At 40.0% G+C, this 25,123-nt stretch overlaps 1 protein-coding gene across 1 annotated transcript in view; it reads left to right on the top strand.

The window, feature by feature from the left end:
- GHR (growth hormone receptor) overlaps positions 1–25,123 on the top strand; it is a 103,646-nt gene that overhangs the window by 40,876 nt on the left and 37,647 nt on the right. Inside the window, exon 3 of the mRNA XM_026037715.1 lies at positions 632–712. Within this exon, the coding sequence (XP_025893500.1) occupies positions 643–712 (70 nt within the window). The 5' untranslated portion in view covers positions 632–642. The remainder of the gene's footprint in view (positions 1–631; positions 713–25,123) is intronic.

The following is a 25,123-nucleotide window of genomic DNA, read 5'->3' as shown; positions in this document are numbered from 1 at the left end:
GTGCTGTTCGCCTCCGGTGGGGGATGTTCTCCCAGGTATCCAACTGGGTTGTCCTGATCGCAGCCTCTCAGCTTTCTGGTGTGGGAGCTGCATTAYAAGACTGTGTCACTCCTCTCCTTTTTCCTGCATTGAGTCCTAGCCCCAGGAAACATTATATGTACCCTGCAAAGCCAAACACAACGTTAAGGGAGCATCACTTAGGAAAGGGATCATAGCTTTGTTCCTTGAGGTTATTGGTCTTTCCACATTTTCACATTTAACCTGGGCAAGTCATTGAATTCCATTTTTGAAAAGTTGTTATGGGGAAAGTTTTGTTATTTGCTTAGAGCAAGATAGACTTTGAAAATAATGGGGTTTTTTTCCCCTCTGTATTTAATGAAATAGTGGCCCATAAGTTGGTTCTATTAAAAAAAAAAATACTGTAAAATATTATTCTAGACTCTGTTGTCCTAGCCTGTAAGGTATTATATGACTTTACAGGACTTTACARAGCAATAACCTATAAACTAAATACACTTCTGGTTTAACTCCAGTCAGAAATTTAATAAAACTAAATGGTAGCTTAAATACCTTGTAACTGTCATAACGTAAGTTTACAAAGAAGCTCTCTGATTATCTTTTATTATTACAGAACCTAAAGGGATGGATCTTCGGCATCTGTTGTTTACTTTGGCACTGGTCTGTGCAAATGACACTCTCTCTACAAGTGATGGTAAGTTTTATATCTTTCTGCCTCTTTGTGTATATATAGACTTCATATAAAAGTATTTTTATATGCGTATGTAAGTACCTTGATTGCAGTAATCGCAGTGCATCATGTGAAAAAATATGTCACTTAATCTGGTTGTGAAAATGATGGATTAGACTAAGTGTTGTAGAGTAAAGGTGAATTCCGTGGATGTCGAAGGCACATAAAGAGGTTGGGTGAAGGTTGATGTTGGGTATCTAGGTTTTCTTTCTCCTGTTCTAGTCTGTCTAGTACTGAGGTTGTGAAACAACCCCCCCTATATGGGGGTTGTTTTTTTAATAGAAAATTTTTGTTTTCCATTAGTGTCCTTAGTGTATTCATGTTAGAGAGAAAACTATTTGAAAGTTAGGAAGAAGCATTTTCAGACTGTACGTTTGGAGTCTGAGGCCAGTATAAACAAGCTTCATAAGAAATGCACTTAAAAGTTCTTCAGAAAAGGTTTCAAAAAAAAAAAAAAAAAAAGAGGCCTTTGAAGAGAACATGATGCCTCAACCAGGCAGATTCCTTTGAGTACCCAGTAGAAACCTTTTCATATAGTGCAGATCCTGAATACGTGTCCTGCAGTGGTTTTGATTCAACAGATCTGCTCAGTTTTTGTGTCTACTGAATGTACCCCGTGGCTTTCCACAGTTCTTCTTTTCTCATCTCTCTCGTCCTCAGTTCTTCCATCTTAATTGAATGCAAGCTGGAAGGTATTCCCTCCGGCTGAGCTTTCTCTGCTGCTTTTTCTTTTTGCAGCCAGCAGTGATTTACAAGTCTTTGTATGTTCTAGAAGCTTGACTTGAGTCTGCTTGATCCTTTGAAGCTGGTCTTTTACTACTCAAGAATCCAGATGAGCGTTGGTAGGAGTTCTGCGTTGGTCTAGACACACCTGCTCGTGCTGGTTATGACCTGCTCTTGCAGACCAAAGCAGCCTACTAGTCTGCTCTGTCTTGTTGGGGCCTTTGCAGAGAACAGTAACAGTGTCCTGTAGTGACTAACTGCTTCTGAACATGTCATTTCTTCTCCCAGAGCTACCAAACCAGCTGCCCCAGAGCAGTTTCGTGTACAGGAGCCCTCCCGACCAGCTAACCAAGAGCAGTGTTAGCAGACGAGGTCAGAGGGGACAGGCTGATACGTAATTTTGGAAAAAGGGGAGTGAAGCTTCCACAACAAACTAAATGGATAAAATATTCAATGAAAATTTCTTGCATCTTTCACACATTCATTTCCTTTTCTCTTTAAATCAGTAGTTCTATTCCTACTTAGATGTTATAAAATGCAAATTAAACATTCACAGAGTTAGAAGCCATGTTTCACTAGCCAGTCTATTGTTGGTTTTAGCATGTGATACTAAACTAAAAGGCTATGGCTCAGTTCCCAATAGTCATAATTGCCCTTCATTTTAAAGGTATAATCATCTTCCTTCTCGCTGATAAAATTCTGCATTTTTTTGGTGTTGCATTCTTACTGTTTCTGGATATCCTATTTGCAGAAGTAGCAAAGCAATATGATCGATATTACCTTATATATGATGGAGACATTAAGCAGGAAATAAGGTGTAATTAAAATTCAAAGAAGGAATTTTCACTGGAAAATTCTGTGGAAAGCAATGAATGAATCAAGTTTCCAGTTCCGTTCCTGTTTGCAGGGAGGCTTTCAATCTGCTACCCGCGTGTCTTACGCGAAATGAATGCACTTACTTGAGAAGTGTATAAAGAAGCATGGGATAGTGAAGTACTTATTTTCATACTAAAATAGTGCTGAAATGTGGGCGATTTTTTTTATTATTTGTTTTGTATTGTTCATCTTCTGAGATAGTTAAAAGGAAGTTTCAAAAAGGAATTTGCTGAGTAAAGCTATGTATTTCTTTCTTTGTTTTCTTGTGCACCAGTCCCTTTATTTAGACCCATGAGTTGAAATAAAATTTGCAAATTCCTCTTTAAGCCTGTTAAAATAAAAACTCAGTATTTCTCAGTGAAATATGATACATGTACAGCCTTCTGTTCATTGCCTTTTGCAGAATGATCAGTAGGAAAAAAAACAAATATGGTCTGGCTTGATCTCCTTTCCCCCTCCAAATATAAAAATAATCCCTGCTCCACTGCAGTCTGCTGAACCAATTGATTTCTCTGTTGAGGCTTAGGAGCCTCAAGGCTCCTCAAGGCGTAAGAAGCTTCTTGAGGCTTGGCACATGAAGTGTGGTCCAAATCTCCAAAGTTCTGTGAAAAGTTTCTGCTAAATGTAAAAAAACAAGCACAGTGCTCCGCTTTGCCTGCTTATATATGCACTCATTAAATAGTAACTTCCATGAGCTTACTTCAAGAATCAAAATACTGAAAGAACACTTGGATTATGTAGTTAAATCCAAGACACTAAATATCTACACCTTGATCTGCCCTATTTTTACACAGCTGTTTATGTGCGAGGAAAAGAGCATTAATGCCTTAAGAATAAGTTCTATACTTTAAACAGCATTTAAGATTGTAGCGCTTTTACTTTGAGATTGGGGAGCTGGATGCCTAGGAAAATTGGAAAGGAAGTGTAACTTGAATGGGGGTRTCTGAGATAACAGCATGGCAGAGCAGCCGTGTGTCGTTCTTGCCTGATTTCAGACAATGTTTTTAGCCAGTCTTGCTCTTTTTTTCCATGTGTGTGTGCCTATATCCACAAACAGTTCTCATGAATGTCCAGCCCAACCCATTACTGCGTCACGAATCCTGAGGATTTTGCAGAGCTCTGCTGAGCACAACCTTCCTACATACTTAAACGAAATGTGCACCAAAGGAGCTGCATCTGTGGTGCCGGAGATCCCTAGCAAATCCACTTCATTAAGCAGCATTTTCCTGTAAAAGCACAATGCAAAATTACAGCTAGTTGCKAATCTGACACATCCCTGACAATGCATTATGCTGACTTGTACATGGAGGGCTCCATAGAAGAACTGCACGCTTTTATAGTCTGAAAGTGAAGCTTATGTGCAGCTTTAGGAGCGCCTGTGCTCTGAGCTGGCTGTGCGCATCGGGGTCAGATCCACCCTTGGCACGCAGTGAAATCCCATACGTGTTTCCTCCTGGCAGGAAAGAGAGTGTGAGGCCAGCAGTTGGCTGGGGAACCGCCAAACATTCAAGACGAAGATATTGGACATTTAGTCACTCATTTGCAGCCTCCAGGCTGGTGCCAGTTCTGCTGGAGCCTTTCTGTTGATTTAGCTAGTTTTCGTACTCGCCTTTTCCTAAGAGCCTGGCTTGCCAGCTCCTTAAGCAAGGCCTATGGCTCTAGTGACCTGCCTGCGGTGCCTGCCCTGCGGGAGGTGATGCTRAACGTGGCCAAGCGTGTCTGCCACAGCACTTCCCCAGGCGTAATTCAGAGTGCAGCAGTCAACAAAATTTAGGCCCCTGACAGTATAGGTTGCTTTGAAGAAGGAATTACATCCTTCTGGAACTACTGTAGCTTTATTTTTAATTAATGAGGTACATGAACAAATGACAGGACTGGTTCATAAATAGATTATCTACTTCTGTGCAATAACAGTCATGGTTCAGGAAAAAATAAAGGTGTATATACACGTACACATACACATTTTCTGTTTGAGATACTTGCATTAGTTTAACTGTGGTATTTCAAATATGTATTCCAGCATATACCTTGTAATTTTGTTTYAAGATACGTGCTAACATGGGGAGGGAAGGAGGGTGCTCCAGGCACAAGTTGCAGAGAGCATAGGAAGCTGGAATAAGTTCTGTTTGCTTGTTGTTTCCCTACAACTGACGAGCACGGGTCAGATGAGGACACAGAGGAGTAAACTGGGAAATAGTCCCAGTTAATAAAACAATACATAAACTCATGCAGTTCCAAAACTAATTTCTTCCCCACTGAAAAGAAGGGGGAAGCATCTTGTATCATTTTTGTTGCTCGAACTATTCATTTCAGAATATTAAAGCTTTGCTCACTCAACCACTGAAACAGGTTTAGAGAGRAATTTATGTTTAATGCTAGCACAGTATTTTTGAGTGACCTGCTTTTGTACAGTGATATTTTAGGAGAGACGAGCCTGAACTTGCATTTTATTTAAACTGATTGCAGAAACATTTTTGTCTTTTGCATCACAGCTTTGTTTTAGGATAGTTTTGCTGTTGCTTTTGTTGGTTTTTGTTTGTTGTTTTGCTAATTTTTATTTCCAACAAATACAGCTTTTGTCAGGCTGGTATCTGCTGCCTTACTGCAATTGGATGCTTTGTGTGTATTTCATATCCAGATGAAACCACCTACATTTAGGTGTGTATTGGGTCTCAGAGCTCCCAATTACAGATCCAAGGACTGAATCCTTTGTCCATGCACAGGGATTTATTGTCGTTGGAGACTCCCCTGGACACCTGAGACATCTGCATGGGGCTKACAGAGATTACGTCCCTGAGAGATGAGCATCCTTCTGGAATCTCACAAGTTCCCGAGCATGATGTTTAGACAGCTAAATGAGCATCAGCAGCTGAACTGCTCTTTTATGTCTCAGGAAATATATTGTCTAAATCCTTATTGATGTCATGGGAGCATAGACACGTGCCGGTGAGATTCACCTGTGTGTGAATCCCAGGAGGTGCTCCAGGTATCCAAACTACCTGCATGAGACTTGTGCATAGGGCGTACTATTGGAGATCAAATCTTCTGAAGCAGCAGCTGAAGAGCAGGTAGAATACCCTAAGGAATTTGTGCACAGTTATAGAAGTTGAAGCAATTGAATTTTGCTGTGGATTGCATGTAGAGAGAGCTAACTGCAAGTCTCTTCTTTTTGAATTTTCACCTTTATAGTCATCTGCRTATGTTACGATGAATAATTCTGCCTGCTTTCTGCTGCATGGATGGCAGGCTAGCTGCTCAGCTGTRCACTGTTGGTCTTTGTGGTCGGGTTAAGGGGTCTTGTTATGTGCATAGACAGGATAACAGCTGTCAGCATGAAATTAAGTAGCAGCCTGATGCTTTCTAGAGGCAGGGATTTGACTTTCCAGACTCTTTGAGGAATTCTTACGCTGAGCAGTGAGGTGTCTTTAAACTGCAGTGTGTTCTCTTCTGAGAACTAAGTACCCACACAAAGTAAACGGCTACATTGCTTCTCTGCAAACTAATCAAATATCTCTTTGGTCRTTTTTAACTGGTTGTACATTTTAAACAGTCATATTAAAAAATCATATGTTTTGACTATAACCTAAATGTGAGGATTTAAATTTCCTCTGAAGTTACATTAATGGAAACTCTCGAAAGCCAGAGGGAGATTTTTGCATTTCTCTATACAATCCACGAGGAGAGACTAAGCAGTTTCAGTGATCCTGTACTACGCAGTTCTGCCCTGTGTGGCCGTACTGACAAGTCTCTACCCAGGCTAAGGCCATGCAGTGATACTTGGTGTCAGCAAAGGAGAGGTGTAACCGAGGATTTCTTTTCTCTTGGGATTTGCAATCTCTGGTACTATGTTCAGCACTATATTCAAAGCCTGTCCACATGTATATAAATCTGAGATCAAACCAAAATGTTCCTTTGAATGCAAGATAGAGTACAGTCTTCATGTTGAGCTTAAGSATGGTGAGCTGAAAAAAAAATTATTATATTTAAGCTATGTTTTCAGTCAGTATCAGCTTGATAAGAGTTTGAATGATGGTTCTCATTACCAGTAATTTTGCCTTATCTGTCTCATRGTTTTATGGCCTGTGTATATGACCCCTGTTGTAAGAACATGAGAGGAGCTCATTTTTCTGTGTTGGTTCTTTGAGATTTTGATTGGAAAACAATCCCAGATAGAATTAAACRTTTAAGATGTTCTCACAGATCTGTCATATAATTTCTACTATGCTCTTTTCAACTATTACTCCTTTCAGATCAAGATAATGAAAATATTGAGATAATGTGCCTCTGCTCACCAAATAAATGAGATTTTTGCAGCATAGAGATTCTATTTGGATGTGTTTTTTTTATTATTTCAGAAGCCCTTTTGGATGTTTGAATCATAAATTTTATTACTCTTAATAACCTAACTATATAATAAAGTGGAATGGTTTTAAGCTGTGTCCGAGGTGGCATAACAATCATAGTCCTGCAAGCTAACTGTGAAATCAGAGGTGTTTTTAACTTGCTAGCCTGGTGCACATTATTGGAGGGTCACAGGCTTCCCATATTTTTGCCATAGCTAGATCTCTGTCTTTTGTATTAAGATAAATACTGCATTGCAGATSCCTAACCAGGAATCCTTTCTGGAATATGGTTATATTTGTATATTTTAGGTGAGTACATATTGGGAGCAGAAGGTCAGAAGATTTACTGAATGAAGTTGAATATTTGCTACTTTTTCTGACCTTCAGACATTACAGTGTTCCCCTGGAATGTAGTCAGTAAATGTTGCAATTTAGTAATCTTCTGCATGGGATAAGAAGCATAGTAAGAGCATAATTAACATTTTGCATCTGACACACCATGCAAGTGGAGGGATTCTTAAATGAGTGGTTCTTATAAAGAGAATTTTTAAGTTGAGAGACTAATTTCTAAACTAAATTCCTGAAATAAATCTATTAGATGGTATAGATCATAGAACAATAGTTGTTTTTATTTATGGAAGTTTATTTGGAGTTTTAAGAGGAGTAACATTTTCTCATTTTAAGATGTGGTGCTGGAGGATATAAAGGAGTTTAAATAGACAAAAGCCACCTTGGGAATTATCCTGCAGACTGTCGCCCGGGTGGCTTTGTGCTGTCATAGGGCCTTTCACGTCGGTGGGACTGGTCGCATGGATAGAACTATGCATAGAAATAAGTGTTCACTGTTGATGCACAGATGAGGTTGTGTTTGGATTTTGTATCCAGTTGACTTTGGGACTGGCAGTGTTCCTTGCCATGGGTCTTGCTTTCTGTGTGGGAGATGAACTTAAAAATGGGAGATCTGTCCATCTGTTCATAGAGTTGGGAGATAACCAGGACACCACTTCCTGGCCTGCAACATTCAACAAGTGAAAGAACAGGATCTGGGTGGTAGTTTTGGTTGAAGATGTGTCTTGTGTTTTAGGCAAAACAGAATTTTATAAATCTAATTTATAAAGCAATTATAAATTCTAGCAGTCAGTACAGTTATCATACATGTATGGTATTTATTTCTAATGACTTTTTTAATCATCAGGAAGACACAATGTTGATATTTTTGCATAGATATAACTATGCTAATACTGTTAGGAAGTACCAAAACATGAATGAGAAAGGGCACAGTCTTTCCCTACATTAACCTGCAAAATCTTGCCTCCTTTTGGCAAATAAGAGTAGCTTAATATATTTAGTCATCATAATATATCTGCAAATTCTTCTTGTTGTTTTTTTCTTCTTAATTCTTCTAACTGGAATCTGTTTGCAGTTGTGTGCTGCTGTATTATCATGGAGTACAAGCCAAAGTAGAGAGTTATCATTAAACCCAAGAAGTCCATAGTTTCAGCTTAGGGCATTTTATTTGACATGCACTGTGGCAGAGTTGTTGAGAATGCAGATTTAAAAGCTTGTATCTGCAGGCAAAGCCTTTAAAGCAGTGTCCTTATTTCCAGAAGTAGAAGCAGCTCCAAGCAAGAAAAACGTTCCATTATACAGAAGAAAGTGCTGTAGAAGCCATTCCAGGAACAAGGATCAGAAGGTTTGGCACAGGGAAGTGTAAATTATAGCACTCTGATCTGGTTAAACCATTTCTGCTGGAGGGAAGATTCATTCTGGCAGAGATCAAAACAGTATTTCCATCATCACTTTCCGTTGCGATTAGGCATGGCTTTGATGGCTATCAGAAGATTTTGAGGGAAAGCCTTGAATCTTGAATCGGTGCACTTCTGAGTTGCTTTTACCACTTCCTAGCCAGTACAATATGTTTCAAATAAGCCCCTTGTCCTGGCCAAAGTAACAGTGTCTGGGATCTCACATAGAGACAAAAGAAGTCTGTATGTTCTGTGTTGGCATTGTTGCACAAAACTAATGAGAAGAGATTTGGGATGTTTAAGAGTGGAAAGGTGTGTGCTGCATTTGAGCTGTAGACAGGCCTCTCTTTTGAGGAGAGGAGAGAAATGAAAAACTTGCTACTGAAGTTTTCAAATAGGGCAGTCTTCAGAAAAGCATATTCAGGCATATAGGTGAGCAGCTCTAGTTGGTTAAAATGCTAACCTGACATGTCAGAGATTGTCTCCTACGTCCTCTTCTCCAAACCACATCTGACTCCAGCTTTTACTAATGAAAGTTTCAGGATATCTTTGCCTGCAAGACCACCAAGCACCACTTCAGGAACAATCGGTTTCAGTCAGACACCCTGTGAAATAACGTACAGGCCACCGTTTGCCCATCCAGCTCTCCYGTACATCTCTGTCTAACATTACAGCCGTTGTGTAGACTTGCTCTATTGCTGCTTAGCTGCCATATTTTCTTCTGTTTTAAACACAGCCTAACCAATTTGTCCTCCCTGATTGCCGGTTTTGAAGTCGCTTGCCAAAAGGAGCCCCACCTCTGTGTTTAGCACGAGCAGCAGCGGTGGATCCTTTCGCCTCTGGGCAAGGCCCGCAGTCGCAGCGCACGCCGYGCGTGGCCTCCTGTGAACCTGCCCCGCTCCTCCTGGCCCAGCAAGGAGCCGCACGCCAAACCGTGCTCCCGCCGGGCGTGGTGGTGGCTTTTGGTGGAGGAGCCGCAGGGTAGCGAGCAGGCCAGGGGGGCTGTTCCCCACCACAACTAAGAAGCAACTTCAGTGCAAGTGCTTTAGAGGTGGTCGAATGCTTAAGTACCCTCTGAAGAGGGGCAGACTATTTCTGCTAGTGGCAGATACTCTACTGGCAGTGATGCTCTACTGGCAGTGTCTGATATTTTCTGTCTCTGATTTTAAAATTGCTTCTGTCAAGGCAGTGATTAAGGCACGTGAGCTTAATCCAGTCCAGTGAGACAACCGTGAGTTCGAAATACCTCGTTGTCTTGCCCAGAGATGTGCAGTTCCCCCAAATGGCAGCRCTTGTGTCTCCGTGTCTAGAATTTGATCCAAAATTTCATTTACTAGAGTTATTCTTCTCCCTAATTAGAGCCATCAGAAACAATGTGCTTCTGTTTACAATTGTCACCACTTACGGTAAAAAAACAGTTTTTGTGCAGCTAAGCTAACTTCAAACAACAACTTSTGTTCACACAGGCATTTAAGTTTGTGTTTTTAAGGAAGAAGATTAGATGATGGACATAGCAAAATATGCCCAGAAATTTCTTAGAGCTATCTAGGAAGTTAGCCACTCATAAAATTCCTAGTTTTTTATTTTAGCTTTCMTTTTGGTATTTTAAATATAATCGTATATAGTTCATGTGATTTTAACTATTTAGTAGAGTATGTACCAAATGACCTGAGTTAATGAACTGACTGAACAAAAAGGGGAGGAAAAGTAGTTCAAGCAAACAAACACTAATCTGTATTATAAATGCACATTGCATGAGTTGTAATGGATCATTCTATGCAGTGGAGCACATGCATAGCAGATTGCTTTCCGTACTGTAACACGAAAAAGCAAATGTTGTTATTGCACATTTCAKGCATGCAATAAAATGGCCCTGGGAAACAAAAATATTTCAAGGGTGATACAGTTACTATGCAGTAACTTACCCTGCCTGATTTAAAATACAGCAGATTTCAGAACCAAGAGACTGTCCAGAAAAGTTGCAACTTTTCTTCCCGTGTTGTRCTCTTCAAAAGTCACAATCAGAATTACATTTGGAAAAGAAAAAAAAAAATGTGGGGTGAAGAAAAGAGGGATTTGAATTTTTTGTTTTGTGTCACTGGGAACTGGAGAAGCATCTTTGACTAAAAGGTGGTTCCTAGCACTGTAGATAAAGGAGCACCTGTTCAGCACCTCAGCATGATTGCAGCACTGGTCAGTGCTCCACTCAGGCACTCCAAAGGATTAGAATATTTTTAAGTAGGACTCACAAAGTGCAGTCCCTGAATTACATGGAGTGACTGACAGCTTTACACTGATGACCACCATCAACTGAACCAGATACTATTCAGGCTTGGGGTAATTCCAGCACTGTTGGATACTTAGAGAACTGGAGCCATCAGCCATTTGGGGGATGGTTTGGTCCAGCCTTGCAGAATTTGTGGTCAAACGGGCTCCAGACAGCCTGATTCTCATCTGCTTCTTTCAAACCTTGACTAACTTTTCTGCCTTTCCAGTTGCTCGTAGTAGCAGAAGTAGTACAGTGGACCTGTTCCTATGGTGATCACCTGCTTCCAGGGATGCTGAAAAGGGGACCTGGGGAGACAAAGTGGTTGGGAGCTGGTCCATTGAATGCTCCTCCCTGAACAGACTCCAGCATGGGTCCCTCTGTTCCCCTCGGGAATAAAACTACCCAATTTAAGCTAGGATAAATGTGGTATTTGGAAGACAAAACAAGTCATTTTTTCTTTTGAAAGATACTTAGTATTTGTCACCAATGTCACCTCAAGGTCTCAAAAAAAAAGTATTGGGCTCTAGTGTGTGGATTTGCAGAGAGTCACTGAAAGGACACCATAGCAAAGGTTTTTTTAAAAGATGTCAAGGGATAGAATGGAAGGATTTTCATGGATTAATAATTGATCTAAAGGTGGTATCAAGCTAAAAATGGTCAGCTTCTGTAGCAAAAACTTCTCAGAAAGAGTGTTTCCATTCTTCAGTCAAAACAAATAGAAATTAAAGAGGCAAGCTTTGCAGCTTGGGAAGCTTAGTTATGGGACGTGACAGAAATCTCTGYGGTCTTGCCTGGTGCCAGCAAGATGAAAGAGGAAGATGTGAGCACAGGGCAGCTGTTTGGGGCCCTGCTTGGATTCCTGTGTCTGTTTGTTCAAAGGCTCTGCGTTGTTGCTACTAAAATGATGGAAGGACACTTTGATAGGAGAAATGCAACAGTTCCACCCTGCTGGGAAAGTTTCGCTCTTGTGAGCTCTCCCTATTACCCAAAATATATCACGGAAACTTACTGAAAGGAAATATATTTATCCTTTATTTGGTCTGGGGTTTTGTTTGTTTATTATTCCCCTAGCAATKTGTAGTCTTGGCTTTAGAGATGGGGCTGACACAGAAAATTTATGGGCAAGTCTKAAACTCTCTTGGATCAAGAGTTTACTTTTGAATCCGTATTTGCCAGAACCCCGTGTTTTTCCCTCTGTAAAGGCAGAGTAACCAGAGCCATAGCAGGCCCAGTGCACGTACCAGGCAGTACCACTTGCCATGTGTTTCTTGCAAGAGACCCTGAGCATTTGACCCAGACCCCGGCAAAATGGGGATGACTGCAGGGATGTTCAAAAACTACAAAAGCAGCAACATGTGCAAAGTGAAATGATGTCATTGTAGCCTCCAGTTTATGTGTTTCCTCCCCATCCCTGAAACACGAAGCAAATACTGATTTGCCTTTGAGCAGGTGATTGCAAGCGTTAGCGGAGGGACTGTTAAGTAATAACTATCAATGTTAACATTTGCTGTTAATGATTAAATAGCTTTCAGTGAAAATACTGAGGATAACTAGAGTTAGTCTTTAGGCTTTAATTGAAACCATGTGTTTTAATCTCTTCGTATATATCCTGCATTCATCTTTGCATGCAATGAGATATTCTTCTGGAAGATATAAGTAATTATTACAGGAATGGAAATTATTAGTGGTTCATGGTTTGGCAAGTAAAAAAAATGCCTTTTTAAGTTCTTAGCATCTATTTTAGAAGACTTCTACAACGGAAGTGGTTGAGGATAGAAAATAATTCAGAAAAGTTTTCTGTCATAAACTAAATGTTGAATATTTGGGGTCAATGCAAATAGGGTGTTTGAAAGAACAAAAGTCTCCAGTCTCATTGTTCTGTACCATTAAATCAGTTTATATTCATAGGGCAAAGGAAAATATTCCTGASTAATCTATAAAAGAGGTGTTTAAAATAGGTGAACAATGAGGAAAAATGTTGCTGTATACTTGGACAGCATTATTTTGCACTGAACTGTTTGGTTCTTGGATCTGTTCTTCAGTGGGTTTTCTGGGGGTTGTTTAGGCTAGCTAACTGATGTCGTTAGCTTTGACCATAATTACTTCATCTGTTCTTGATCAGAAATTGCCCTATAATCCACATGCCTCCACTTGGTTCCAGAGCCAAGTGCACTAGCACGTCTTGCTGTGAAGATCTGACAAGCCACATCCTAAGAAAAGCATCTAGGACAACTCCACAAGTAATGATGTGGATGTGGGATCAATAACTACAGTCTCTGCTCTGCTTTCTGAATCGGTTCCATTTGCGCAATAGGAAGCAGGAGAAGCGCATCAGKAAAACACAAGATACCTCCTACAGATCTTGGCATGAACCTCTCAGCACCTAGGTCCTTTCAGGATTACGATTAAGTCTTTGGTGGATTGTGTCATAAGGTTGCACTGGCAGCTGCTTAGGACAGCCAGCTGTCATAGCTGTGATTTTGCTTAACCTCCCATTCCTGAACAAGCTAATTGAGTTGGAGTACATTCATTTTTGCCAAGTCACCTGCACTGCTGCAGACCCATTCTGAATGAGTTTTCATATTAAGGTGGTGGAATGTAGTATGGATGTCCATGGAATACAACTGCTCCTGTCTGATTTCCCCAGGCTCTGAACACTAAGCAGTTGTTCAAAGTAGGTTTTTCTCCGAGTTTGTCTTTGCTCTACAAGTCCAGGAACACTTGTTTTTTCACCAGGAGGAACGGACTTTGCCGACTGGGGGCTGCTGGGCATGTTTGCATGTGGTGAAATGTTGTGAATGTTCTGTTGAGATAAGTGAGTGACAGCTTCCCCTTGGTGTTCTCTCAGGAGGGGAGGGTTTTTTTTCCAGAAGTGCTAAGCATCTGAAAATATCCATATCCTCCTTGCAGGGCTCCCAATCTGGTATGTTATCTTATCCCCCTACTACAGCAGGCTTGATATTCTGCTACCCCACTTTATCTAGCTAATAGACTAAAGGAGCAGTTCTGGTCACAGGAAAAACTGCAAGGATTTCATCTCTCAGGGTTACTGTTAGATCTGTGTTGTCCAACTTCTTAACAGAAGGCTTGATTGGGAGTTATTGTTAAATGCTGTTTTTCAGTTGTGAGATCTTGTTACTGTTGGAATTCAGCATGTTTTTTTCTTCCCACTTGTTAAGCCAAAAGTGCAGTTTTCTCTTTAGAGAATAAGGGTTTTTTTCTTCTTGCTTTAGAGAAGTGCCAACAATTAATGTTTTGCTCTTTAATTTCATTATGTCCCCCTGAAATCCCTCTAGAATTGCAACTGTGGAAATACTTCTCACTTCCATGGGTTTTAATTTGAGGAATTTGTGGAGATGTGTGAAATGTAATTAAGAGGTCCAGTAATCCCAATCTCAATATGCACTGACTTTCGAACTTGAGAAGCAATGTTAGTTTTCCTGAAGTGCTAGGTAGACCTAGAAAAAGTAAACTTTAGATTGGGATGTGGCTCTTAACCCGCTCCCTGTAGCGTGGACTAATCAAAAAATAAATATCTTAGATGGATAGAGCTCCTGGATTTAAATAGAGATATCCTCTATCTGCTCAGCTAGTTGTCTGAGGAAATCCCCTCATTCAGTCAATTACAGGTTATGAAAAGTCACTATAATCTTCTAAGAAATTACTTCTGGTAAAGCACTAGGATCTCTTATATCCCTCTTCTACTAAAGATAACTCACCCTGTCTTCCTATGTGAGTGAAAAGCTCTGCAACATTTCCTGATTGTTAGCAGAATATTAAAAAGCAGAATGTTTAAAAAAAAAAAAATAATTCTAGAAAAATGCCTAAGATGAAATCCTCCTTCGTTTAGATAAGGTCAAAGCTTTGATTATAGATAAGGGAAAAAGTAGTTCATACCTGTGTTTGGGATATTTACAGCATGGACATGTCCCTGGGAGGAACAGAGCTGGCACAATCAAATCTCTATAGACCAAAAATATACTGAACAGTTCAAGGAAGCTGCTGTGCAGAACACTTAGTCTATCCCAAACTCTCAAGTGGAGTTTATTTCAGTGCTAAGATATGAGATTGATTTTACTGATTATGTCTGGCTTTTGTTTATATTAGTAGGTGGCTCCCACATGACTGGTGTGAAATTTGCTTTTTTTTTATTATTATTATTATTCATTTCCTGAAGGAAACATGCCCCCAATTACCTGAGGTGGCACTAGCTCAGCCGGAATACAAAAGGGATCACAGTAATCTGAAGCAGTCAGGTGAGGTTTGGGCTTGATGGCAGGAATGAATGAGATGCTTCCAAAGTCACTTATTTGTCTGACAAATATGGTAGACAAAATCTCTACGACTCCAGAAAGGATAATGGTTCTGTGATAAAGAGATTTGTCTGAAACAAGCTTTCAGCATCTGGCCCTGCTGCAGAAAATCCTATGTGCCCTTGGCCAATCTGCTAATATCGGTGTTCTGGCTCCCCAGCTGTAAGAAGGAAGGCATGTTGAGGATAAACTCCATAATTGCTTTGAGCTGATCAGATATCGTGGTGTTGAATTTGCTGAAGTTACGCAATATTCTGTCAGCAGTGTTGAATTTACTGTGCAGAGCAAAATGATAAAAAAAAAATATTATTTTTCGACACTCAACACTGGCTGGCGGCCGCCTCAGCCAAGCCAGCTGTGTGCTTGTCAGCAAGTAGGTGACAGCAGCAGCGAGCAGAGAAAACCCTCAACGTTTTCCCCCAGTGCCTACTTGATTCCTGCATAAATCCTGTACTCGCAGAAGCTTTGCCTTTCTTCCAACAGGCAAGGGCTTGTACTAATGTGAGTCCATAACTAATTGTTACCATGGGAAGCTATGAAATGGCCACCCACATTTTAATTTCTGAATAGGACTCTTGTTCAGACATATTCTTCGATGGGTCTGTGAATGTATGCACATAGTGCACAGAGGCTCCTTCCCCAGAGCAGCATGGTCAGGAGGACACAAACTCTCCCTAAAAGGAAGGCGCATCAGCAGCATCTGAAACAATTTCTCTGTGGGGCTACTCAGGTATTAGGGAGACCCATGGTCCCATTTTCTGTTGCTTCATGTAGAAAGGCACAGCCAGTCAGGTGAAATTTTCATTACTCAAGTAATTAGTCACTGTGATCCTTCAGCTATTTCCCCACTGAGTATTGTGGTCCAGAAATAAAAATGGGAGTACTGAAGCTTTTCAAAGAAGAACATATTTTGTTTCCCATCATGAACATATTTTCTCATTTTCTTGCTTTCAGAAAAGGCTGAACTAGCCCATGTGAAGTTTTCTAAAATATTTCTGTCCTGAGACATACACCCAGTTTAGAAAAATCTCAGTTCAGATGATTAAGGTTGGAGAAGTTATCAGCAACTGAAACACCCTTGTTTGCAAGTAGCGATGGAAAAATGTGCCTAAGCCCAGTCTGCACTGGGACATGAGAAGGGAGGTGCCTCTCCATAACTTCTGCTAACCAGCAGGTGCTTAAGGAAATCTAGGAGAAAAGCCAAATTTCTTTAAGGATGCAGTCATATGCAGAGCATAGACAGCAGAGCATAGACATCTGTAAATGTAAGTTCGTGCGCTGCTGTCCCTTTAGACAGAGTCTCTGGGAAGCAGGCTCAAACTTACTGATGAAGATATTGTGGGAAAAGGCTACCTTGTCACTGGATTTGCTGCACATTTGCTTTGGATTGTGAATTTGGCTCTGTTTTTTGAGATGAAAGAAACTCCGGCACTAGAGTACAATTCTTGGCTTCCTCTCTGTCTTTTAAAACAGTCCAATCTGCCAGTTCCTTGTGTGGATCCAAATAGTGACTAGATTAATATAAATGTCAGTTACAGCACAGTTTAGGACAGCAAACAAACGCTTGTTGCCATCTGCCTGATGTTTCTGTGGGGTGCAGCCCTTTAGCACCAGCACCTTCTCCCTCAAATGATGGCCTGGGGTGCAGGTGCCTTAGGAGGGGTCTTCAGCTTAGGCCTTGTGTCTTCTGTCACACTCGGCCTGGGCAGTGTGAGAAGTGTTTCCATACACCTCCTTTTTTTCTTTGAGTCCAGAGAGATATAAACTCTACCTCCTATTAATCTGATTAGGTTTTGATGGAAGAGCTAATGTAGATACAGGATATCAAGGAAGAGATGAATGTGGATGCGTAGATAGTTGGTGAGGTTTTGAATAGTGGTAGACCTCTCACTGCCATGCTTTATCATTTACTTAAATTACAATTTTAATTAAAACCAGAAGATCKGTCATCCAACTAACATGCTTTGTCTAGTATTGGGAAAGGAGTAACTACCGATATTGCARTTGAAAGTAACAAAATTAAATATCTTAAGTTTTGGTTTCCCCCAAGAAGCTCTCTGCTCTGCATTACCCAGTTTTCCTCATCTGAGTAGCTTGCTAAACGAGAAGAGGCATGTGAGAAAAGGCATGTTAGTAAAAACATGAGTATGAAACTCATTTTATAAAAGTTTCACTCTTTCTAAATGACCTTAAAGAATTTTAAGAATGAATGAAACCAAATTGCTTATGGGCAGACAGAAAGTGGTCGATCTTTTTTGGTGAAATATCAATACTGAAAATTTAAAAGAAGAACAACAGTAATGTTTTTTCCTCCTCATGGTAGCTTGTCTAGCTGTATTTTTCCTTTGCTACTTTAACACACTGTACTTGCTGTGTGGACCACATAAAACCTGTTCCTTCMCCCTCACTAAGTAGCTAAAATGCTAGTTTCAAATACGTTCAATTATATAAAATCCAAGTCTTTACCATATTATAGTTGTGACTGTAGAACTGTGAGCACAATAGGAGCTTATAATTGGCTGTATTTTTCTTTTTGTTGTAAAATACCTTATTGAATAAGATGGATTATTAGGAGAATAATTTACTTTAAAGCAGAAAATGTTGTACATAACATATTCTAGATGTCATGTTTAATCTTTTTGCCAAACATACCTGTTGAAACGTGAAAAAAAATTGTTATAAAACAAGTAGTTTCTGCTAGATAACTCAAAGTAAATTGCACGTAGTTTTGTTTTCAACAACAAAATTCTACTATATAAAGTGGTTGCAAAACATTTTTTTCTGAAAGTTTTTATTGTTTTTTGTTCTGATTTTTTTGATCCATTACTGTGAAAATTCATCACACTTAGCTTATCCTAAAGGTCTCCTATGTGCCAGCTTTTTAAGCTAACCAAGCTGTGTAAATACATTAGGACAAGTCTAACCAATTTAAAAAAAAGTGTAGATGGATCTGCTCAGAGTTCAAATGTGTCCTGCTGTCTTTTATCATCAATGTGAATCATGTGGCAATTTACACGCTTAAAATAGTTCATAAAGCACAGCAAAAAAAACAGCAAACAGAATCTGTCTAGAGGAGACAGAAATATATACTGGGCTTTTTAGTTTGGTGCTGTGGGAAGATTTTTGCAGGAAGAGGCCAGACGTTTTCCATTTGTGTGTTTTCAGTTTTATTTTGAATTATTTTGGTGAGCTTGAAATGCTGTGTGTTGAAAGCTGTGGAAACTGAAATCTTTTGTTTGTCCCTTCGTAATGATATAGTACAAGGAATTAAAATACATGCTTCCAGAACAGGGTTAGATTGCAGCCATTTCACCAGACAGAATTCAAGCTTCACACTAAATCAGCATTTCACCTCTCACTGGTATTTGCAGAAAAGGGATGGGATTTGCCACAGGTTGAGTCACTGCAAGATTTGTAGACATGTCTGTGGTGTCATTGCATACAGCATGAAAAATCAATGAATAAGTATTGTAAAATAAAATGTAAAAGCCCCCAAAATGGCATTGCTTGGGCCAGATGAAGGAGTGATGCTCCTTTCTCCAGATGAAGGCAGAGAGCACTTCCTAAAAACGAGCAAGCCCAGCTTTCCAAAACAGCAAAGCTGTTAGGGAAAGTAAGACCTCGAGAGAAGTGTCTAAAGTCTCRTTGTCAAGTGGGGATGTTTGGAATATTTTTTTAATCTTGAGTTATCACTGCTGTGTGGACATGAGACAGTAGATATTTTATAAAGAAATACTGTAAGAGGGAGTAGAGCCCATCTAAAAGTAGGTAAGGGCGAGTCCATCCCTTACAGTAGAAACAAGGAGGCCCTTGCATGGCTAAACAGGACAGGGAATAGAGCAAAGCCAGTGAAGACAGGTACGTAGTGAAGTTGCACAGGTATCTGTGCTGGCACTTGTTCTGTTCTATAAATTCATAAACAGCTTTAAAAAGGAGGCAAATATTGAGGTTACTAAGTTTGCTGATGTGATATTAAGTTGCTTAGGACTGGAAAGAGAAAGGCAAACCGAAGAGCTGCAGAAACACCTAATAAGACGAGTGTAATAAATCAGTAAATCAAATTCAGTGTAGATAAAGGTGAAATATAAAATGTAAGTTTTTACCTATCAACAAAACACAGGCTAGACTTTGCCTATAAAATCTCAGTCCAATCTGACCACTGGGACTCAGGAATGCAATTTTGCAGTTGTGATACATTGTTCCATGAAAATGCCAGTGAATGCACACTGCAAAGGTAGCATGTGTTTCCAGTCTTCCCACCCTCCTCTTGTAAATTCCCCAATTTACAAGAGAAATATGAATTCAGAGAAGGGCAACACAGATGAGCAAAGGTAGGGGATGGATTCTATACTAAAAACAACTGTAGTCACTATTCTGTGTGGAAAAGGTGATGGGGAAGAGGAAACATATGCCTATAGAAATAATAAAAGGTATAGGACACTCATAAGGATTACTGTCTTCCCTAATAGAAAACACAGTAATTATTAAACTTGTAGAAAGGAAGAGCAGAACAAGCACAAGGTTATTCTTTGTGAAATCCATGATTAGGCTGTGAAACAAACTCACTGTTGATGTCAAGGATCCTGAAGTCTAGGTAAGTTGAAAGAGGTACTGAACAAAGGACGCCAATCCCACACCAATTGGCAAGTGTGGAAACGGGACCCAATCAGGAATTGTGTGCAAAAGCATGTTACCCATCCCTCTTGTTTATGTTGTGTTCCCTGGGGATCTGCTTTTGGTCACCCTTGGAAAAGGATACTGAGCGAGAGCAACTGATGCTGTTTATCTTTGTGGCCTTTGCTAAGTTGTAATTTCTCAGATGCATCCAAAATCTATATGCCGAAGCAAAGGATCAGCAACAAAGGTGTCACCCATGTCAGCTGMAGCTAGGGTATTGAGTGCAGGTGCTGAGTGGTGCTGGGATGATGATTTCATCAGATCCGTGCACTAGAAGGGAGAAGAGAGTTGGTATTGTGGTTTGCTATAGCAAGATGCAGTGTGTGCACAGTGCTGAGAGCGATTCCCCCTGTGTCCTCTTGCACCTGCCAGGACAGACTCTCACCCATCCCTGTTCCTCTGGCCCAAGCACAACATCGCGTGCAAGGTTTCTACTACTGTACTGGTTGTTGTCATTTTTTCTATGCAATTATCTGGTCTCTTAGGGGGAAAAAAAATTGCAACRTATGTCCGAGACAGGGCAAGCCAAGAGAAATTATGCAGCCAAAAAAGGAATTTCCATATGGAATAGTTCAAATAATTATGTTAGATGTGGTTTGATATTTCTAGTCCATTTTACACTGATCACTGCACTTGATACACAGTTTTGGAAATAACATGGCCAAAAATCATGTTAACTATACATGAAATACCATATAACCAGTATTTAAGGGAAACCAATAAAAAAGTAAGGATCTCAAATATACTATTCCATATGGAAGTTTTCTTATTTCTGCCAGCTTTTTGCTAGAGTTGAGAGACTTTTTATGCCTGTGTGAGGATTCTGTTACTGAGCAGGAGTAATGGAAGCAAATGGCATCAGTGCAGTGCCTGTGTTGGTGTGTCGTGTTCAGGTCTTCGTGCTCTTTCCACAGAAAATGCTAGAAATAGTCAAGACTCTAGTCAACTTTGAGAAGTTTTTGGCTCCTTTGCTGCTTTTGGTATGCAATGAATATCATTCTGGCTATATTAAAGTTAATAATAATAACACCTTCAGAACGTTTTAGCACAAGGATGGGCAAGACTTAGGCCTTTGGTGGTTCCTCTCGCCAGATTTTCTCAGCTGAGGAGGCTTTATCCCTCCTCAGGAGCTGCAGTTATGCAGTTCTGTCCAAGAACACATGGTCTTGGCAGCGAGCTGGTGCGGGCTCTCATGTAGCCGGAGGGCTGGAAATAACTGTTCTAAAGTAAAAACTTCAGATGGAAAACGCCTTAGACGCAGTGCTGGGTTTTACTGTGTTTTTTGTGATGGTAGAAGTGGAGGGTGCTATTTTATTTTATTTTATTTTATTTTATTTTATTTTATTTTATTTTATTTTATTTTATTTTATTTTATTTTATTTTTTCCTCTCTTTTTGCTTTCCTCTCAAAAGTAAGCAGCTAAGCAGTTTGCCCATAAAAATAATACAGCGCATAGTGAATTGTATTGAGCCTGGTGCCAGAGATGAAGCATCTGCAATCATTTGTGAAATCTAAACTTTCAGGCATTTTGAGCTATATGGGCAAAAGATTCCACCATGGATATCAATGTTCAGTCTTTATTTTAGAGTTATACTCCTTTCTAAAGGCAGCTACCTTATTTTCCAATTACTTTATTTATGCTAAGGGTAAAATTGTTCAACCAGCCATCATGTGGGGTAAATTGTTATCAGTTAAACCTCAGCACATATGGTGAAAATAAATGTGGTGTTTGGATCAACACATTCTTTTAACAGGATGAGTTGCTTTCATATAATTGTTTCCAGCATGCATTAATTTGAAATAATCTTACCAGCAACAGCTGTGGGAAAATTAGGAACTGTTCACCAGCAAAGGCAAGATGTAATTCTAAGTTAAAAACAAAATATCCAGTGTTACAATTCTGGTTAAAATAAGTAAAATATTTTATTAGTATAAGTACTGTAGCATGTTATGATAAGTGATATATAAAGCACACTTGATGTCTCGATATAAAATGCAGACTTGACAGACTTGCTGTATTATTATAAACAGTGGCCACAATTTACACTTCTTATAGAGGACCTTGGTTTTGACAATATCAAAGCACTTAATGGGTTAATATAAATTTAATGTGCAATCAATATGTTTCACAATCACTAGTTTTGACTAACAAATGAGAGAAGAAAGATGGAGAGAAACGTAGTGATTTTCCAGAAATTCCAAGGCGAATAYGGTCGTTGAGAGCATAGTGGCTTGGAAGATACACACTTGTACTGTGGCCCCTGGGGGCTCCATCAGGCTCGTGATGCACTGACTGAATCCTACGAATGTGCACAGCCGGGCTGCACGAGCAGGCTGCGATGGGAATTGGAAGCGCYTGTTTCTTTGTTGGAGCAGTGAACCTCAAGTCTCTGCCTGCTGTAAGCAGTTGTTGGCTTAGGACACTCATCCTCTCCCTGGTAAACTGTTAGGGCTCAGAGTTCTTGTGATTATGGCCTTGCTTCTTAATGAATGATGCCTTTTTTATGACAGTCAGAGGCATTTAAAAGAATAACTTCTAAGATATCTTTTCCTTTGTGAAGAACAGTAAGAGATTCCATAGAGATAGTAAGAGTTGTTGTTGGACGTGCTCTTGGTGGGTTGAGAGAGATACACCTATCATTTTCCTAGTCCTGCTGCCACATGTCTAACAAGCCTATTTCCAAATATTATAGGGATGAACCTGAAGTGAATCAGCAGAATTTTATATATTGTCCTGCCAACATTCGTCTTTTAGGTCTATTTTGAACTCTGGGAACTCTCTGGAGTAAGACAAAAAAGGAAGACTTTAGTGTATGGAAGAAGTATGAGGAAAAAGTAATCTAAACATCATTTGGCCACTAGATGGAAACAGAAGCAGCGAGTGTGCATATATGTCTATAAATATATGTATTTGCGTATTCATCTGAATATTCTAATCTCTTATCAGTGCGTGCAAATACAGAGAGTAAATAGAATAGTTATTATTAGAATTGAAGTCAAGAATGAACTGGCCAGAGAAGAATGTGGTAGAGAGTTCAGAAAGAGAGTTGAAATAAGGGAAAAAAAAAAAAAAAAAAAAAAAAAAAGGAAGGATGCAAATACCAATAAGAGGGCAATTGAACTTGTGGGAGATATAGAAAACCCTGAAAATCCTGAAGGCAGCATAATTCTGTCACATGAACAGAGGCAGAATCTGTAAGAATGTCCTCCCATTTTTTCTATATTTTTAAACATTACCAATGTTTTGTTCATGGAAGGACCAGGAAAGAAATGATCTTGGGTCTTTGAATGTGTCTGGAGTGACTTTCTGTGAGGAAATCTTGCTTTTGAAGAGCCTTGGAAAGTTGTAGTCACATCTCCAAATCTTACTGTTTTCATCCAAACTTGAATCTCCAAATCCTATATCATTAAACTGAGGAATCCGAGCCTGCTTATAAGAAAAAATCCATATTTTCTCAGTTAAGCAACTATTCTGCATGTGTGTTATTAAATCGTGGAGTCATAAAATCATGGAATAACTTAGATCAGAAGAAACYTCTTTATGTCTCTTATCCAACTTATGCTGAAAGAAGATCCAACTTTGAAGCAGGATGAGGTTGCTCAGGGCTTTGTGCCTGGATCGCTTGCACTCCACCGTGTTGTCACTTCAGAGGACGTCAGGTGTGAAACTGAAACATCTACTCCTTGTTTAAATAAGTTTTTGTCTGCTACCTCTTCTTGCTGGGCCAGCCTGAGGCAGATGCTCCCCTGAGTATCCCCTGGCTGGCCGGCCCTCTGAGCCTGTCTGATAAGTTCTCACCTGCCTTCTGCTCCACAGCAAAACTCCATGTGCTTGAGATGCTCCACAACCCTCTCACCTTCTCATTTTCCTGCTTGTCCTTCCTGCAGAGCCTCTGTCCTTCCACTAGTGCATTACAGTCGTGTCACAGCTCTGAATTCTCACAGTTTCTCCTTTTTGCTTCCCATGCTATGTGCATTTATGTGCAGTGCCAGTTACTCTCCTTTCTCAGGAGATTATCATTACTAAACCATCAACTGAGATGAAGTGCAGCATAACTTCATGCAACCTAAATTCTTTAAAAATACTTAACTCCTGAGCTATTTCTGTTTTCTTTAGTTTTAAAGGAATTTGAATTTTCCACACTGCAGGGTTCATGTAAAAATAATTTCCTGATTTTTAAAGGAAAAATTCAGTTTGCAGCATCCTTTTCAACAAGATTTTCCCCAAATATACCTCCCCTCTATTTTTCAAAGAAAACACCTTTGGCAATAGGTTCCAGGGGATCAACCTGAACTGCCCAGAGTACATAGAGCTTGAAAAGAAAGGAGACTTCTCAAAAGAGATATACTTTGAAAAACAAAGGGCAGGAATTTGTAGGGGTGTGTACCGCACTGCTTGCAGTAAAGCCAAGCCTGTAGCACATGGCTTAGAGAAGAAGCAGTCGTGGCAGAGACCCCAGTTCATTGGAGGAGTTGACCATCCACGTCCTCCTCCCCGCTGCCAGGACTGCCAGGGTCCCCACCTAACAAGGTCTCACTGTTCTACCTCTGGAAATATTTCACTGTCGGAACTTAAAAATATATGTATTTTGAAAATAAATCATCCTCACTTGGTGCTTTTGGGGGAATTCCAGAAGTTTGTAGCTGGAGGTGCTCAGGAAGAGAGAGTCTAACAGCACAGCAGGATCACACGTGTGACAGGCCCTGCTCAGCCCTGGTTCAGCCCATCCTAAAGCAGAAGTCCTTAAGGCATTGGATGATTTGCACCTATTTCTCTCCTCCGAACACAGACTGCTCGCAGCCCTATGAACCCCGTCAATATTTAAACCTGAGTGGTGCTGCCCTCACCTTTCCCGAGTCTTACCTGTGTATGACCACATCTTGCTACTGCTTGTGGGTGTTGAAATCCGTTCTGTGAGTCAGCGTAGACACTTACAGGATACAATAAAAGCCATATTTTGAAGTACTTATCTTCTAGGATTATTGTGGCAGTGTCAATAGCAGCCCATTGTGCTGTGGCTGAACATTCACAACAAGAATGTACCTTAGTTTAGGGCACAACTTTTATTGGCGCTAAGTAATCCTGTGTCTTTGCTCTGAAATGGTTGAAGCGCCTTTTAAATTGACACGGGTTATAAGGGCTTTCTTGTTTGCTGTGCTCATTTGCAGATAATTTTGTCTGTTGTTTATATTCTACAGTGACACGTTATAATGCTTGGCTATGTTAAGCACTACAAAATTGTTCAGTCTGTGCAAGCCTAGACATAATTTTAACAACTGTTGATAGAAAAGGTCTGACACGAACAGGTATGTGGAAAAATGCCAATCTGACTGGGACTTCAAAGGAAAGCAAAAGAAAACACTTTCTGGCATCTTGGAAAGAAACTTGAATATGTTTTAACAGATGTGCAGGCATTTTGGAGAAGATT

This window comes from Nothoprocta perdicaria, unplaced genomic scaffold, assembly GCF_003342845.1.
Source record: "Nothoprocta perdicaria isolate Ctin4 unplaced genomic scaffold, notPer1 scaffold_1, whole genome shotgun sequence".
Lineage (NCBI taxonomy): Eukaryota > Metazoa > Chordata > Aves > Tinamiformes > Tinamidae > Nothoprocta > Nothoprocta perdicaria.
Note: the sequence above shows the minus strand (reverse complement) of the source record. Positions and strands in the feature narration are given on the sequence as shown.